The sequence below is a fragment of the Anser anser genome (genome assembly GCF_964211835.1).
Source record: "Anser anser genome assembly, chromosome: 1".
Classification (NCBI taxonomy): domain Eukaryota; kingdom Metazoa; phylum Chordata; class Aves; order Anseriformes; family Anatidae; genus Anser; species Anser anser.
The window spans coordinates 61,599,895-61,617,572 of NC_139720.1; the positions used below are offsets into that span (position 1 = coordinate 61,599,895).

Here is a 17,678-nt window from a genome sequence, read left to right on the forward strand (position 1 = left end):
CCAGGGGGGTCAATGGAAGGCTTACACTTTGCAAGCTGCCCATGTTTCTCAGAATCAGGACTCCACCTTTTAATCTCTGAGCGCTTGTGTGCTGGTAGTTCTGCTGAAGGAGCAAGGCAACAGCTGACAATCTATTTTTTCCTTTTAACTGTATTTTTGCTAGGTTCTGGAATTAGCATGCAGTTGCCTTGCCAACACCATTTCAGGCCCTTTCTTCTGCCATCACCTTCCCTTATTTCCATTCTTCCGTTGACTTTATTTTTGGGTCCCTTTTGGCCTACTGCACAAATTCCCTCTCTCTCCCCTCTCACCTTAGAGAAGAGATTGAAGCATCCGAGGCGACTCACAATGCAGTAAACTTCTGGGAGACGCTTCCCTTTCCCACTGGGCTTTCAAGACAAACACAAATACACACACACACACAAAACAGCAAGAAAATATCAGAGTTGTAACTACTGCAGAGATAGAGTGACTGGTCTCTTAGTTCTACAGCTCACTAAAACAGGGCAGAAGTGGGTACACCCATGATATGACCCAAACCTTCCTAAGTCAAATGGCCAAGACAGGGTAAACTGCTCTACAGAGACAACTCTGAGCCTACAGGACCAGGTTTAGTCAACTGTTTATTAGCAATGTAAACCTAAGGGAGAGAAACCCTACGTCCAGCTTAGTGGTGAAGCAACAGTCTGTGATCATAACGTTAAGCATTGGTGTAAGGAAAAGGCAAAAGAACCATGTCTGCGCTGGAGGGTGGCATTCAGAGAGGGACCTTAGCACTCACTGAGCAGAGTAGAAGAGAACAAAGCTGTTCTGCTACCACCCTTTCCACACCTGAAGAGAAGAGCAGCAGCTTTCTACTTTCCACAACAGGTAGCACTAACAACAACCCCACAGAAGGTTGCACCTCTTCTGCTAGAAGAAAAAGAAGGGGTAATTACCAGCAGCCTCCTACAGTATCCAAAACGCCTGCTTCCATCTTCCCCCGTCAGGACAAATGAGAACGTCTCACTGCAGAAAGAAAAACCAGAATGAAAAGAAACCAGAACGTCACCCACGTACAAAGCCTCTGACATACAGATGAACCCATTAAGCCCACAATCATTTTGCATTTCCAATACACCCCTCCCAGGGCTCTGCCCAACCTTCTACCATAATGGCCCTCATATTTAATTAGCTCGATACATAAATCCATCTCTCATGAGCCACAATACAAAGTACAGTACTTACCTGGCAAACTGATGGATGGGGGCCCAGTCCTTTGCATCAGGAAAGCAAAACTGGGGAATAGCTTTCAACTGATCTTCTGCCTCACGCATGAATTTGAACGAGCGTTCAAGCTAGCGGAGAACAGAGAGAAGGAATGTTTCCAATTAGTCATGTGGGGATGGAATGACTTCAAATATTTTTCCTGTGACAAATGAAGAGGTGATGACAGAGGCTAAGCTTCTGCCTGGAAGATATTAAAATTTCTGTGATTCTGGCTTACCTAATCTTTAGATATCTTAAAGCAACTTTGTACCCCCGATTCCACCAAGCCCTGTGTCTGCAACACCTGCCCCTGTGCTCAATTGTGCCTCCAGGCTGGGACACACCTTCCAGCAAGGGACAAGAGTACTGAAGTCTGGGGGAACTCTGGTTACACTGCATTTACAGACGTGCTGTCACATTGGCTCTCTGTTTCTCTCATTCCCTGTTTTCAGCTAAACTGTTGGTGAAAGCTGTGCCTTCCCTTTAAGAACACATCTTCTCCCAAGTGTCGGTTTTCCTTAAAGAAAAAATAAATGGGGGAGAAAGGAATAGCTACATAAAAGTCATAGCCAAGAGCAGCAAGAGATCTGAATCAGCTGCTCTTTCAACAGTGAGGAATGTCATAACAATTCTCAGGGGGTTGCTGCAGCCCCTCTGTCTTCGGTCTCACTGAACAATGCCACAGCAGAGGGGGTTCTGATACACGCAACTGGCGGAGAAGCTGTGGCTTCTCCTCCAGCAGCGCAATGCACCACGCGCTCTGAGACACAGCAGCCAGAGCTTCCCGACAGGCACCACACCTTCAGTGGGAACTGCTGGGTAACTTCAGGGACGTAGGTGGCTCCAGCCTGCTTCTTGTGCAACGACACCACAACAAAGTACTCGAACAGCTGCCTCTCTTGATACTCGATCAGGTCCCGTTCCAAGGTTTGGTACCGCGGGGTTTGTTTCAGGCGAGATTTCACATGGACCAGGCGCTGGCTGTGAGCTACAAAGAAAAAGATTAGAGTTTGTCACTTTGTCTAGCTCTTTGTAAAGAGCACCGACAGGGCTCTGCAGAGACTTACAGATAAACTCAAACCACCTCACTGTGTTTGTTTTGTCAGTGGCTGAGCAAGAGGCAAGCACCATTTGTAAGCTGCACTATAAATATTGACAGAGATGGGACATAATCTTGTTAGTATCACCACCCTGAAGAGCTCTGGCAGCACAAGTATTTCATAGATGGCTTTTGCAGCTGAAGACAAGCCAAACTGAGATCCATGCGGGACACAGCAGAACAGATAATATCTGGGCATTCATCCTAGCACTCATTTATGTGCCTTTTGAAGCCAGCACAGTTAGGTGATCGATCACCTTTGCTCAGAGGAGGCTGGGGGTAGCAATCTCCACAGTTTTACAAGACCAGCACGTGGGTCAGCCTAGGGCTCCGCCGGCTGAGTAATGCTGGGGACCCCCAGCTTTGGTAACATGTGCCGGGCTACAGGCCAGCAACAAAAAGCAAGAGAAGAGGTGCAAATGAAAAAGGCTGGCTCATGACAGACCTTCCTCTGCCTAAAGCGAATCTCTCAGGACTGTGTTTCTACAAGTTCTCCCAAGACAATAGGAAAACAAGAAAAACTGCCAAGCAAGCCGTAACTGCAACACATATGAGCTGTGGGACAATAAACGTTCCAGCATGGAAAGTAATGAAAAGCTGCCTGCTGGGAAGAGACCAGATGAGATTCCCTAAGACCTCCCCCCTGCTTTGTTTTACAGCTGCATCTCAAATTAAATCTCCATGAGTCTCCCTTAGCCCTACTACAAAAGAAAGAGAGAATTAACTACAAGCAGAGGCTACAGCACATTCTCACAAAGTGCTTTTCGCTAATGCGGGTGGTAATGCAACATTTTTGACAGAAACAACAACCGCAGGGATACTGCAGAAACTCCAACTACACAACACATCTGCTTGGAGACAGAGCTTTCTGGGGGATGGTACATACTTCTTGACCTTTTGTCTGGTCAAGTAGTCACGGACTGTTCCAGACAATATAACTTAAAGCAATCTTAAGGTGCTTCTTAAATCAGAGTGACACAATTCCAGGACAGTTAAAGCCTTAGAAAAATGACTTAGACTCCTTTCTCTCATCAGCTATTACACCATTTGCTTTAAGGCTGTAATTCTTCAAAAGCTTCCAGAAGTGGCCTCTGTTTTACCAGGGACTTCAAAAGGAGCTGTGTCACAGTAATGCTGAGTGCTTCTGAAAATCTCACTCAACCTCTGCATTGTTTATATTCCGTGCAACCTACACAAGATACCAGGATTGTACTGCTGTCATCATGGCAGAGTTTGTCTCTAAACACTTTTCCTTCCCAAGGGTCAGTACTTCTGGCTCTGACATGCAGTCTGATGACTGGTGCCTGATGATTTACTGTGTCTCAGCTCATGTACAGTGACTTGCTAAGCAGCGGTAACTGGCTGGTGTGTTTGGTCTGTTAAGTACAACATACAAAACTGAAAAGTCCCAAATAAAAGATACTTGCTAAATCATCTCCTTTTTCTATTCAAAAATAGGGAAGTCCACAGTTCAACAGGCAGAAAGAAAAATACAGGTTTAGCTAGAGCAAACAGCAAGTGCCAGAGCTCCTGTTCACACTTATCTAGACATGCAGGCCTTTTGCACCCTCAGATCCAGGTATGGATCTGGATATTGTCCAGAGTCCAGTGCTGTTTGATCTGAGGTGACCTCTGACCATCTGAATCATCCCCTCCATTGTAAGTTCCCAGCTGCAGTTAGACATCCTACACAGAAACAAGGTGATGGTGTTGCACATGATTCACTCTGGCAAGTGGGAACAGACAAGAGCTTGAGTCTTCTTGGCCACATCTACACTGTCTTTCTCAGCTACAACTGAACGTGCACTGTATTTCATAACATCATGTTTCAAAGCAATTGTGGATGCAATTCCTGTGCAATCTGGGCGCAAACCCTTTCTCTCTATCTCTAGGATAGCCTGAGAACCTGTCAAAAGGCAGGCAGGGGAAGCGATTTTCAGCTTGATCTTGCTAACACAGCAGTACAGACCAAAGATTTCCAGATTTTCCAGTAGTTCTTATGTGGGAAGTACAACCAAACATGAGAGGGAACTCAGGCTGAGGTGTCTGTTCTAAAAAACTGGAAGAGGGTAAGCATGAGCACTCCTAAGCACAATATGCTGTGGTGAACACAGAGTGGAAACTGCTGCTTTTAACTCTTTTCAGCTTGAGAACTGACCTGCTACCCCGATCAGGTGTGAATGTCAACCAGGAAACTGGATTGTGAAGGAGTTTCAGTTTTGTATTCCAACTTCATCAGGATTTTTAATTCACCATATAAATTCTCAAGAGATTGTAACGCCACCAGCATGTCACAAGGGTGACATCCAATTACCCATACAAGAAGTTTTGAGAAGAGAATTAAGGAGACCAGTATACCCTATATCAGCTCTACTGGAGCAAAACAAAGAATGCGGCACTTTATCTCAACTCAGCCAATGCAGAAGAGTTTAGTTAGCAATAAATCATACAGTGCAATTCCATTTCCCTAGCTAGCCAGTATGGCTGGTGGGTTTTCTCCCTTAATAAATGAGTAGTGGGGTTAGTGAACACCCTGTCCCACTGCAACACTGCCTCTGTCAGCCTGTTCACACATTTATGACTGTGCACTCAGAAAAACCTCGTTTTATTTCCACACCATACAAGCCGTGGAAAGCTCCTATGAAAGGTAGTGCAAAGAGCTTTGATGGGAATTGGAGCAGATGTTTGTTTTGGATTCCTAAAGTCCTCTGCTCCTGGATTTTCTTCTGCAGTTTCCAGATCTTTGTCTTCTCACTGTGTTTTGAGTGGAAACAAGCTCTTACTCCAAAGGCAAAACACAGAGGAGAGAACTTGACCCAGGAACTCAAAGAAGAGTTTATCAGGAGCTATTTGCTCTCTTCACACATTTGCCTTACCTTTCAGTTTCTCTTCAGTATCACTGTCTGATTCACTGTTTTCATCTGTAACTAGAAAATAAGAAAGGGGAAGATGAAGTAAGTAAAGCCTATTTATAACTGCATTTCTTGTCGCTGACATGAGAAAGCCAGGCCTAACAATTTCAGAGAGAAGACAATACAGATCTCAAGGGCCTCGTATGTTTCAAGGATGCATACACCCACAGACATTTAACTTACCAACCTCAGTATTTTCCCACTCATTCAGGGAACCCAAAAAAATGCAACAAAATCAATTTTGCACAGCCCTAAGTTGCATAAAGAATAAAATGACAGAGCAGTATTTCATCCACATCTGTAAAAGCACAACACGAAAGCAAAATACTGATTCATATGCAGTAGTCAAGGGGTAAAAACAAACAAACAAAAAGTAGGACAAGGGGCAAAAACAAACAAAAATCCCTACAACTGCTGGAATGAATCAGACTCAGGACCTATATCGTCCGATAGCCTGTTTTTGTCGATGCCTCAGATGCTTCAGAGAGGAGTATAAAAAATGGAGATGGTTCATATAAACACACCCACCCACCTGTTTTATGTATAAAACAGGACAAGCAGTAACAAGTATGTGTGGGAAACAAACAGAGCTGGAGGCCACCTTTCACTGGAAACTGGGGTGTTTTAGAAAAAAACTACTATGTTGGAAAGACGTAATTTAAAGTTTTGCATAGATTAGATACTTATAAACAATTGCTTTGAAGTACCTGAACACTTTTGGTAAGCTGTTGATTGGCAGTGAGAAGCTGAAAGTCTTAATCTTGAGATGATGGAGATGGTCCTACAGTCAATAGTCTAAAAATCCTGATTCCCAACTGAGGCTATTTATTTATTGGGATGTTGAAGAAAACAGGACTGTTTCAAAACTCTGCTATCTTCTGTTGGACAGTTCATTACAGTAACACATTCCCACAGAATATTTAGATCTCAACAAATCAGATTCTTTGGACAGAACATTCTTCTCAAAAGCTTCTAGCCAGTTCCAGAAATAAACATCAAAAAGTGGAGGCATTTTTGGTGCGACCTATGAGGTTATCATATAAAGTCATGAAATGAAAATGAAGAGAGAAAAACAAAAAAAGTGCCTTGTCATGAAAGGCCCTTGGGCAGTGGAACAACCTTTATCTTTCCAAAAGAAGAGGTGGAAGCCCCAACTCAGTCTCACACTGGACTGGAAGAAGCACTGAAAAACATCACATGAACGACCAAGTCAGCCTAAAATCTAGGTCTTCAAAAAGTCTTAGACGTACGATGATTCAAAGTTCCTTTACCTTTCCCTGAATTGCTCTCTGTAGACTGCGATAGTCTCTTGACACGTTTCTTTCCCCTCCGTGCCTCATAAATGGCATTGATTTTCAACACAAGCTGCTCAGCAAACACACAAACAAAAAAAAAAAAGGTTATTTTCCTCGCCAGGCAAGAAAGAAGGTTAGAATTTCATGAAAAGAGCTCTGTTTCCCAATCCTGGCTATACTGAAACACTTCACCTGATGGTCTAGATACCTGTGTTACCAGTGGCCATGCTCACTCTGGCACAGATGCAGCACAGTCGTGCTGGCATGGCAGGAGCCCAAGGTAACAAGCCCCGATGAAAGGCCAGGCCTTAATGTGCTTCCACACTCTGTGGCTGTACGAGCTTGCTGGCACCCACCTGGGCCTCTCCTTACCATGGTCAACTCTCCAGGGAGCACCAGAGGGTAACCCTTGGGAACCTGCCTTGTTCTGCAGGCTTGAAAGCAGAAAACTGGCTGGAGGATGAGAGAAACCTTTAACATCTTTATGCCCTTAACATATGCACTGGGATGTGCCTGGGAAACCTCCACACCAGGCATGGGGAAACACAGGACACAGGGAAGGCTAAAGAATTTGAGATGGGTGGGGGGCAAAAACACTTTAGTATTTTATATTAGTGGTTTGGCTTTGCAAATCCTTTAATACCTGGTCTCCCAGCTGACCAGGAGAAAGGACATTTCAGTGTCAGGCACAGCTGAGCTTAGCAGCTCACCCAGTGCCTCTGGGCTCCCTATTCCTTCCCGAAGGGTGAGGAGTTGTGAAGGACCATGCCAGGCTTCCCCAAGCCTCCTCAAGCTGAGCTGCCTCCTTGTCAAGGTCCCAGGCAGAGACAGCAGGATACAGCCACAGCATTCAGATTTATTCCAGAAAGCTTGGGACCCCTGCACACACGTTCTGAGAGATCATGGTAAGACCGGCAGTGTGGAAAAGGTGTCAGGTGATCCACCAACAGACTTGGTCAAGGATCAATCACATTTTTTTAAATAAGAGGGGGATGCTCTGATACGGAAGTGTAGCTTCCATCCAGCTCCCCAGCTCAAGTCTCAGGTCAACCTTGCCACTGATACAGTGAATTTCTGTTCTGAGCTTGCTCTGCAATACTGCTCAGGGGCACTGCCCAGTAAATACGTACTCATAACCTTCCCTTGAGCTGACACAAATGTTTGTGTGAAAACACTGACAGAGCTCAAGCACATGCACAGAGGTGTAGAAATAATGAGAAAGAAAACCCGAAACATTTGTAGTCTTTGGCTCCTTCCTGGAGAGCTGAGGTATACAGAGAGGGCATTCAAAAACCATATATGCAAATATGAACACAGATCTGGCAACCAAGAAATAAAGAGGATAAACAAACACATCCCTTTTTCCCCAAATGAAAACTGTGGGTTCAGAAAAAAATCACCACAGACGGGCCCTGGTAGTCTCTGCTTGTCCTGCAAAGACTGGGACAAGCAACTTTGTTTTTATAACTGTGTTTTTGAAATGTTCAATAGATAGCCTGCTGCCAAACCTCCTTTGGACTGAATACACTTCCTGCTAGATCTGAAAGAAAACAGGATTAAAACAGAGTCATGCTGTATCAAAATACAAGGTAGAAGATGTCGCTCTAGAAAATGCCCTTCACTAATGACAACACTTCTTGTCACTCAAATGTCATTTTTTTCATTATTCACTCACAACCACACCTTACATTGGATTAGAAACAGCCAATGCATGCAATGAGAGCTAATGAAGAACAACAAGTTGCCAGGAGGGAGCAGCAAGATGACACATTTCTGACTGTCCCACCTTTCAAGCAAAGGAGGAACTAAGATGCGCTCTTTTTTTTTTTCCAGAGACATTCCTTGCTTTTTCCCCCCCCCAACAAGCACCAGCTTTTATCCAAAAATGAAACTGCATTTTTTCTTTCTTTTTTTTTTTTTTAATCTCTCCTGACAATCATGATATCTCAGATGTAAAAACTTGCAGAGATGTTTGTGCACCTTCCCCTCCAGGCACAAAGGGAGTTAAACGTAAGTCAGGTCAAGTGCCAGAACAAGGGCTATACTGCAGGGATGCCGCATTGGAAACCGTAGGAAATATTCTCTCATACTGAAAACATACTTCCATTCCTGCCTGGAAGAAGCTAAGCAAAAAAGAGAAAAGCCAAGATTTACCTTGGGAATCTTCCTTCTCCTCTTGCCATTCTGAGGGTCTCCCAAGGAGAAGAAGGTGTCGTCTGGACTGCTGGGGGTTGAGGGAGGGCTGATTTTGGATGGCGACCCAGTTCCATCGCGGCTCAGTTTCCGTATGTCTGGCAGTTTGAAACTCCGCCGCTCTGAGTTTTGTCGGAAAAAAATGGGCTTGGAAAGCAACTGGAAATGGAGGAGAAGGAACAAGTGAAGAAAGCACCTCAAATGTACCTTTGCTTCATTGCTAACACTGTCATGGCAGTAGAGCCAGTGGGGAATCCACACCACTCAGCTGGCAAAGCAGGCTAACTTCTGAGAAGGCTCACATATTCCTGCACACACAAGGAACGTGTCCAGCCGCCAGGATAGGCCAGAACTATTTTGACCAGCAATTTAACCAGCCCACACTCATTTCGGAACATAACACAAACCCAGGGTTTGGTCAAGAAGCCTTACTCCAGTTTGAAAATACTCCCAGGACTTGTGCAATCCAGAGGCTGGGCCTGTAAACAGGACAAGACTAACCAACCAGCCAGCCACAAACATTTGGGATAAGGAGCAGATGGCCAGGAGGAACAGAGAAGCAGTGAGGCCAGATGAAAAGCATGGTCAGTATTCTGTCTCTGACAGGGGCAAGAATTAAATATTTCAGAGGAGGGTACAAGAAAATTGTCACAATAGACAATTACGGAGAGTGGTTTCCTCCTAAGCAAGTTCAGTGGGAGCACACCAGGAGATATTTAAGTACCAAAAAAAAAAAGTTCTTAAAATCTCTGACCAAGGACAGCAGCAGAGAAGCAGAGAGCTCAGCTCTACGTAAAGGAGGGCAAACCACTTCTCACCACAAAGGTGCTCAGTAAGAACTTTTTTTTGTTTTCTCTGACAATTTCCCAGCAGTTACGATACGGTTAAGCTGCCCCTTTTCTGGGCACTGAGTATGCGTTCTCAAATGCTATCTCTACAGGGCACTAGGAACTGCAGGTGGGAGGTATCCAAGCTAATTCTGAACAAGTCACGCCAGTGCTGTAGCTGAGGTAGCACAATGGTCTGCCTACATCAGACATACCCAGAAGAGGCATTAACCAGACTGATGCATCCATTCAGGCTAGCTCAGGTGCTGCTGGATGGCTTGGCAGAAGATGCACAACTCACAAAAATGCTTACCACCTACAGAGAAGTCGCACGTTGAAACGAATCTTGGAAGAGTCTTCACGTTGAAGAATCTCATCCTGCACTAGTGATATAAGCCACTGCTGGAAGTCCGTCCCGACCCCAGCCTGGGCAGGCTCTCCAGTGTGATTCACACTGCCGTTGCAGACCAGTCAGCTGCCAAGAGAGCTGCAGAACTGCTCTGACTGAAGCAGATCACAGCTTTGGGATGTCAAAGCACCATAGCGTAACATAATGGCTCCCCTTCAACTCTCCACTAACTGTCCTGCTGGGAACTGTATCTAGGGTGAAAGATGTTTCTGTGTAACGCTGCAGTGCCACTTACACAGTATGATGCCAAGCGACTGAAAAGCTGTCTGAGCAAAATCAGCTTAATCCCAACACTCCCATACAGACTTACACTGCTCTAGAGCTCACTAGTAACAAGAATGGATTCAGAACTGCAGGACAATTTTCTCTTTGAAGCGCTGAATTATTTGGAAAAACCTCAGTTGCTGATTAAGCTGGTTGGAAAAGAGCAACACATCAAGAAATGCATGTCAGACTTCTGAAAATGTTGGCTAACAACTCTAATAATAGCTGCAGCTTGGAGAGCATGGGAAAACCCTTCGGTCAGGAAAACCATGTTCAGATCCCTACTACCTGCTCTGCCAAGATGATTTGTGCTCTAACATTGCCCCTGCGGCTCCAGGCTTGGACTATCTAAAATAGAGAACAGGAACCGGCCGAAACAGCTCAGGAAACTGAGAGCAGGGCTGGCCTCAGTGAGCTCGGAGCAAGATGTGCTTCACCTCTTCTCTTGGTTTCACTGCCAAGAAGGAAAATGGAACAAATCTGTAAGCTGTCCTGCTGGTGGGGACATCCTTTTTGGACAGGCTCCCTGAACAGGGGAGTGGCATTACATTAGTTAGCAAAAGAGGCATCCTAAGGGAGTGGTCTGCAAATGCATCTTGGCATCAGCACAGACGGACTGCCTACAGCCCACAGACACTAAGCCAAGACAACTGCAGGGCTTGATTACCCAAGCACTTAAATGCCCTCTTTGAAGAAGGGGAGGAGGAGCTTTCCTGCCCTCATTGTTCAGTATCTGGAAGAAATTTAGCACTCTGCTTTTGTCCCAGTACAGGTATGGGGCCAAGACACAGCAGCTAGTTTTCACTCAGCTCTGCCAGTGCAGCCCCTCTGCCAGTGCTCTAGGTCGTTCACAAGAAGTGTACTGGGATTTTTCTGTGCATTCAGAGCTAATTCCTAAATCCAAACCACCTCATGTCACGAGCACACCCATTTCTGGATTCCCGTTTTGTATCTGTTGCTGTCACTAACGTACTCCTCACATACATGAACATGCTAAAATCCAAAAGCTGCTCTTTTCTTGCTACACATTTGTTGCAGAAATTGCTCAGAGGACAGGGCCACGGTACAGTTTTGCTGAGGATACATCTGCATAAAAAATGGATTGAGAAGAGGATTTCTTCCCATTTGTTTGTCACACCAGTCTTGTATTGCAGCTGCATAAAATCCCAGTGTAACGTCACATAATTTAGCCCCTTTCAATCCAATTGCTCCTTGCTGCACAGCAGATGCAAAGTACCAGGGGAAGGCAGCTCTGGTGTGAAAAAGAATGCAAGCCAAGAAACCATTTGTAGAAGGGAATACTGTTTTCACCTTGCTAAAGGGCAATACATCCTCTTCTATCACACCACACTCTGACCAGTGGTAAAGACAGAAAGGAAAAAAATCCTAATGGTATCCAAGTCAGTGGCGAAAAAAAACACCTAACAATATCAAAGTCAGTTGCAAAACTCCACTGCTCCACACAGGACCCAAAGACCTCTGGAGCAGGAGAGGTGGCCACTTGAATCGAAGTACCTTAGTGGGAGTCCCAGGTACTGAAGAGGTGGGGGATGCTGGGAAGGTCAGGACGCATTTCTTCCCCAAACAGCGGCTGTTGGTCTCAATGTCTTCATAAGGGTTTTCCTTTGATGGTGGATCTGCAGCAAAAAGCCACAAACAAGAGACTGTAAGTGCAGAAAATCCTTGAGGTTTGCCATAAAAATCTGTTTGGGGATCTGCTGGCCTTCTCCCACCTCCCACATCAGACATAAAGACCTGTTCTCAAGCATTCCTGCAATTGCTTCATTCTCTCCATAGCCCTTGAAGTCCAGCTGCTCACTGGCCAGTGTCCAAACCTTGACACTGATGTATGCAGCCATAGAAACATATCACAGAAACTACAGATGGAAAAGACACAGCAAGTCCTCGAGCTCACTTCCTTGTCTTCAGAGGAGCCGTGAGGTTCTCATGCACAGTGGTCCGTAATTGTATTTCCTTCTTTGCAGATTTCTGCTTAGAGTTATTTCTGAACGAAACTGTGAGCTAAAGGCTAGCATAGGGGTTCTCTATCCTCTATTTAACCCCATGTTTAGGGCAACGTCTGGTCATCGTTTAAGTGGAGTCAACACTGCTCTTGGGCTGACCCTGCAGAGAAATTTAATTCATTCTCTGAGCACGGATCTCTGTGACACAGAACAGGCTTTCAAACACACCTACCACTCATGAATGCCTCAGTTCCCCCATGTCCCACTTTAGAAAGAGGGAATGATTCGCTTTACTTAACCTAGACCATGCAAACTCAGGGTGCTTCCTGCCTGAAGAGAAAGAGTGAGGGAAGAAAAAAAGGAACATCTCTGAAAAAAGATTCAGCCCATTCTTACATGAGATCCCCTCAAAAAAATAAGGCTTCAATGACTACCCAGGGGTGTCCCTTTCATCCCACTGACTCTGGAGATGACGTCCATGAGTAGTCTGAGTTTTAAACACCCAAAATTATGTATAATGAACTTCTTACATCCCATTCTTCAGCAGTGCTGGAAAATGCTAACATAAGTGTCTTCAGAGAAAAGTACCCAACTCTGGAAAGGCAGGTTGCAGTAACTTCAACCAAGCATCTTAAAAATCAGTGACAAAGTCTCAGCCCAAGCACCTTCATGGGCATGCAACTTGTTATGAGACTTCTCTCTTTATCGCCACCCTTTCATGCCATCCCAACGGACAGCTGCGACTCAAAACAACTGCCTTTCTCCTATGTTCATGTAACGCCTGGCTGGGAGCTAAGACTGAAGGCCAGTGATGCTGCAGGCCTCTAGAAGCAAGGAGTGTGGATGGCTTTAGGATCCATCCACCCTGACCTGCTCTGACCTGACCGCCCTGCTGGGGCGGGGAACGCAGACCAAGTCTTCAAAGACAGAATCCCAATTCTCTTCCAACACTGACTTCTATCCATTGCTTAGAGATATTCACCACTGCAGTGGTGGACCTGAATTCACCAGGAAGGAAAAGGTATGCCTGTGTGACACTGGCAAAGCAAGTCTGCACAAACATTTTGTCAGGAACCATGCTCCAGTCCCTGAAAGTGGCTCCACCTTCTAATGCCAATTACATATTTCAGAATTAAATTTCAGCTGTCATATACTGGGTAGACTGAAGAAGGAAGTTAGGTTCTGTTGCACACCCCATACTCAAACTGCTCGGCAGCATGTCCAAATAGTGTAAAAGAAAGAAAAAAACATATTTTCCCTCTTTTTGACACACAAACCTTGACATCCATCTGCCCATTACAATTTCCAATATTCCAGGTAAGCAATGGCAAACAGGTAAAATGATGGTGGTACATGAAGGGAATCTGTGTGACTTGCTGGGAAAGGCAACAGTTCTCTCACCAGCAGTTGAACCCTCTCCAAGCCATGCAATGCACGTGGGGTGTACGTGTGTGCTTGCATGCCCTGATGGACACACGACCATCTGTGGGTCAGCTCTAGTGTCCTACGACTGAGGTCCCTGTTACCCCTCCATTGCTGTAGTTTACACGTTTCTTTTTATTTTGTGGACTATAATTGCCTGCGGTCTTGTGAAAAATAAAACTGTGGCTTTTTTGGAGTTATCCCTGTCTACCCCTTTTCCCAAGCTCCCACGGAAACACCACCAGGACTGCAGGAACCAATTAAAGATCACTGACTCCAGGCAAAGCCTAAACATACAGCAAGAAAAACAAACAAACAAGCATGCTCCATTAGCTGACGATTAGCCACTACTTTGTTTTCTTCTAATCTTTGAAACAAAAGCTGGAGGGGAGAGAAATTTCAGGCTGGTCTTTGAGTTCTGTGCAAGCGTGGGACACACGGGTGTGCTTGTGTTTGGACGGATGGATTTGCTTATAAAGCCAACCTGTAACACTATCCCTGTTATTCCAGTTGACAAGGTGACATTTACTCAGAGATTCCTGAGACCTCCCACCACGCCCCAAAACACACAAACACAAAAACCCCACCAGCTGTTCAGGCATTTCCCATCTCTTTCACCACCCCAAGTAAAGAAGGAAAAGGCAGACACGGGCCCGCAGCTCCACATGAGAATTCAACAGCTTCAAAAATGTCAAAAAAGGACAGGATGGCATCACCTTTTCTGTAACCAGTCCCAAAAGAATACCATTCTTTTCAGAGAAAAAAAAAAGATTTGATTTCTTTCTAATCAAATACGATGAGATTTTATTCATATCAAAACAATAATGCCCTCACTGCTCCTAAAAAGTGCAGCTGCCTCCCACACTGAATAACGCAGACCACCGTTGTAGGTAGCAGCTGTGTGTAAGAGCTGCTGCAGCCACTCTTTTCCTATTCCACTAAACTCAGCCTTACCCAACACCAGCCTACAGCTACTAAAACTTATTAAGGCTTGTTCAAGAGGGATGCTTCTATTCTACGTTCCACAAAAGCCCATCTAACTGACTGTATTAAAAAACACCACATAAATTGAGAATGTTGCAGGAAATAATCTTAAAAACGGCTCTGATCTGCCATCAAAGTTATAGAATGAAATACAACCCAGTTTCAAGGACTGTGGGACCTCAGGGTTTTTTTATTTAATTGATTAGCACCTGGAGCCATACTGTGAGCTTATTTCTGAACCGTGGAATTCCCTTCAAGGCTGGTTTCAGTACGTTCGCTTTATCTCAGCGGTGACAAGCTCACAACAATGGAGGTAGCAGAGCTGTGAGAGTTAGTCCACAGGACAAAAGGAAGACAGAGGACAGATGCCAGCAAAAAATAAAAGCTCATTCCCACATGCTTCAGGTTCATCTTTGAAGCCGATGAATTTTGGAATATTTTGTCCATTTTTTTATTACTTGCCAATAATCTGTGTAAACTACGTCCTGGCTTGCATTTGGATAATAAACATCCTTCACTCAGCACCTCTGCTGAGTGCTTGTTGACCACAAGTCGTCTGAGCTATTCAGTGCTTGCAGTCAAACCCCTCCCTCGCCCAGAGCTCCTACCCAGTATGTCTTCATAGACGTTCTCCTCAGATAAAGTGCGTGTGAGGGCCAGCTTGGTCTGCGCGTACCAGTCCACCCTGCCGTTCTCAGATGATGACTGCAGCAAGTCTTCAAACTCATAGGACTTCCTGCACCGTTGATGGGAGGGGAAAGGAACAAAAGAGGAGAGTGATACAGCTAAACAGCTTTTACAACCACGTCGCAGCACTTCGTAATTCGCTTCACCACCGCACAACATACCCGCCAAAATGAGTTACCGAGAAGAGAACACTGCACAGTCCCATTCCACGTAGAGAATGAAACACAGATCTGTTATGTTTACCAGCCACACGACTGAAGGCATTTCAGGGATGCCACAGATTATCTGGGTTGTCATGGCAATAGCACGCTGCGAAGATGTGAGCGTGAGGTGGCGCATCCTGCAAGACTGCGTGGAACCTGAGGCCACGACAGGCTCCACTGACAACACAGACCCCACCCTCGGCAGGAGCAAGGGGACCCCAAAATCAACTTTCTGAGCAGTACAGGAGAGCAAAACTCATGTTCTGGATGGTAAAAAGAGATAAAACTCTATTAAGTGTCCTCCACCGACAAACCTGGTGAGTTTCTGTTTCCCTCCTGCAACCAAACCAGGAATTTTTAGGTGACTGTTTACGCAGCTGTGTATTCTATGCTTACCACCTCAAAAATGTGCTACAATTATGGGGGTGGGGGCAAAAAAAAACACAAGAAAGCACTCCAGGAAAATATATACACATCAGATTGTTAGGAGAACAGGTTTGCTATGAGCAGCGAAAATGCTGTGGCAGAGCCTAGAGATTATCATTCCAGACTTGGCTCCAGATCAGCAATATTCATTTTGTAAATTACATTTTCTGCTAAAAACAAAGCAAACAAAAATCCCCAACCCCTCTATCTTGGTCTTGAAGGCTGAGCAACGTAACACAGTGGCCTTTAAGCCCAGATCTGCCATGAGGTATCTCTTCACAGTTACTCTGCTGTTGTGCTGACTGCTCGGGAGTTCTCAGGGATATGACTTGGTTGTGGCCAGCAAGGCTCCCATTTACTGGGGATTACGTGTGACCCGGGAAGACCCAGCTCTCCCAGTGAGGTATGGGAAGGAGGAACTCCACCACCAAGACCACCACCTGTGTGATACACCACCCGAATACCTGTGGTCAGCGTTGTTCTTGTGCTTCCCACTCCAGAGCCTCCTGCTGACAGCTGACGGGGGAGGTGAGGAGGGGAGAGGAGGAGGAGGAATAGATGGCAGAGGGGGTAAGTTCCTTTTATTCCTAGCTGCTGGCACCCAGTCCTCTTCCCCCTCATGTTTGAAAGTCCGACGGGGCTTTGGCAGCGGGTTGATAAAGGGTTTCTTCTCTGGCACCCCTGGCTCTGTGTAGACATTTTCCACATTGCAGTCCTTGGATTTCGCATGAGAAGTTCTTACCTCTTCTAGAGTCCCAAAAATTGGCTCATTGATTTCAGAGTCCAAGCCAAGAAGTCTTTTGTTGAGCTCAGCCCCACATACGCTCTCATGGCCCTCTGGAGCAGCGTGTCCTTGCGCTGCCTTCTCCTGCAAGCACTGTGGGGAGTAGTAAGTACCAGGCAACTGCGGCTGCAGCTCTGCTGAGCCATCTTTCAAAGCCTGCTCTAGCTTCTTGACCTGACTAAGCACTGAAACGTTCTCCTTCTGGACCTCCCGCTTCCCACCTTTCACTTCCCTGCATTTTCCAGTGCCGGATTCCACTTCCCCATCCTTCTCTGTTTCCCCCTTTCGCTCTGCTCCCTGCCCTTTTGGAGTTCCTGCTTTCCGCTCGTTCTCTTTGCCTGCCCCTTTGCACTCCAGTTCCCAGCTCATAAGCCTCTTGGCCTCCACTTTCCGAGTCACCAGTGCTTCTCCACTCGTCTTCTCAACTACACAGGGTATTTTGTGCTCCTCTTTAGCTCCTTGCTCCTCCTCTCGGCGAGGAGCAGGCTGCGTTTCCTTTTTCCCTTCCCACTCTGAAATTTTGTCCTTAATGCTAAAGGACTTATTCCTCAAGCCAATTTTTCCAGGTGACCGTATATTCTGAGTACCTCCTATCTGCCTCCTGATGATTTTACTGTTTTCTTTAACGTTCAGATCCACAGACGGGTCGCTGATGATCATTTTGGGACTAAGCATGTTCTGCTGAAAGCAGTCTAGTTTTGGATCCAGCATCAAGTTCTCCAAGGCTCCAAGCGGGTTCTTCACCACACAAGAAACTGGTTCAGCTTCAGGCGTTAAACTCCGGGTGACAGAGGCACCTTCAGAACATCTCTCACTTGAAAACCCACACAAAAGTCTTTCTAATTTCTTCACAGCTGCTGTATTGTTTTTATCCGCAAGCTTGATCCTACGCACCAAAGAGAAAAAAATAAACATTCACTGCCATTGCTCACCCTTGCTTCAGTCCATCAGCTCCACAAGC

The 17,678-nt window shown here is 45.6% G+C and overlaps 1 protein-coding gene across 3 annotated transcripts in view; it reads right to left on the reverse strand.

Annotated features, from left to right (window-relative positions):
* Nucleotides 1-17,678, reverse strand: part of DENND2A (DENN domain containing 2A) — a 58,480-nt gene that overhangs the window by 16,818 nt on the left and 23,984 nt on the right. For all 3 annotated transcript variants that reach the window (XM_083851973.1, XM_083851974.1, XM_083851975.1), the window contains exons 3-12: nucleotides 16,398-17,603; nucleotides 15,226-15,353; nucleotides 11,763-11,884; nucleotides 8,709-8,906; nucleotides 6,531-6,624; nucleotides 5,224-5,274; nucleotides 2,049-2,236; nucleotides 1,228-1,337; nucleotides 939-1,008; nucleotides 312-389 (exon numbers count right to left, since the gene is read on the reverse strand). In XM_083851973.1, coding sequence (XP_083708099.1) covers nucleotides 312-389; nucleotides 939-1,008; nucleotides 1,228-1,337; nucleotides 2,049-2,236; nucleotides 5,224-5,274; nucleotides 6,531-6,624; nucleotides 8,709-8,906; nucleotides 11,763-11,884; nucleotides 15,226-15,353; nucleotides 16,398-17,603 — 2,245 coding nt within the window. The remainder of the gene's footprint in view (nucleotides 1-311; nucleotides 390-938; nucleotides 1,009-1,227; nucleotides 1,338-2,048; nucleotides 2,237-5,223; nucleotides 5,275-6,530; nucleotides 6,625-8,708; nucleotides 8,907-11,762; nucleotides 11,885-15,225; nucleotides 15,354-16,397; nucleotides 17,604-17,678) is intronic.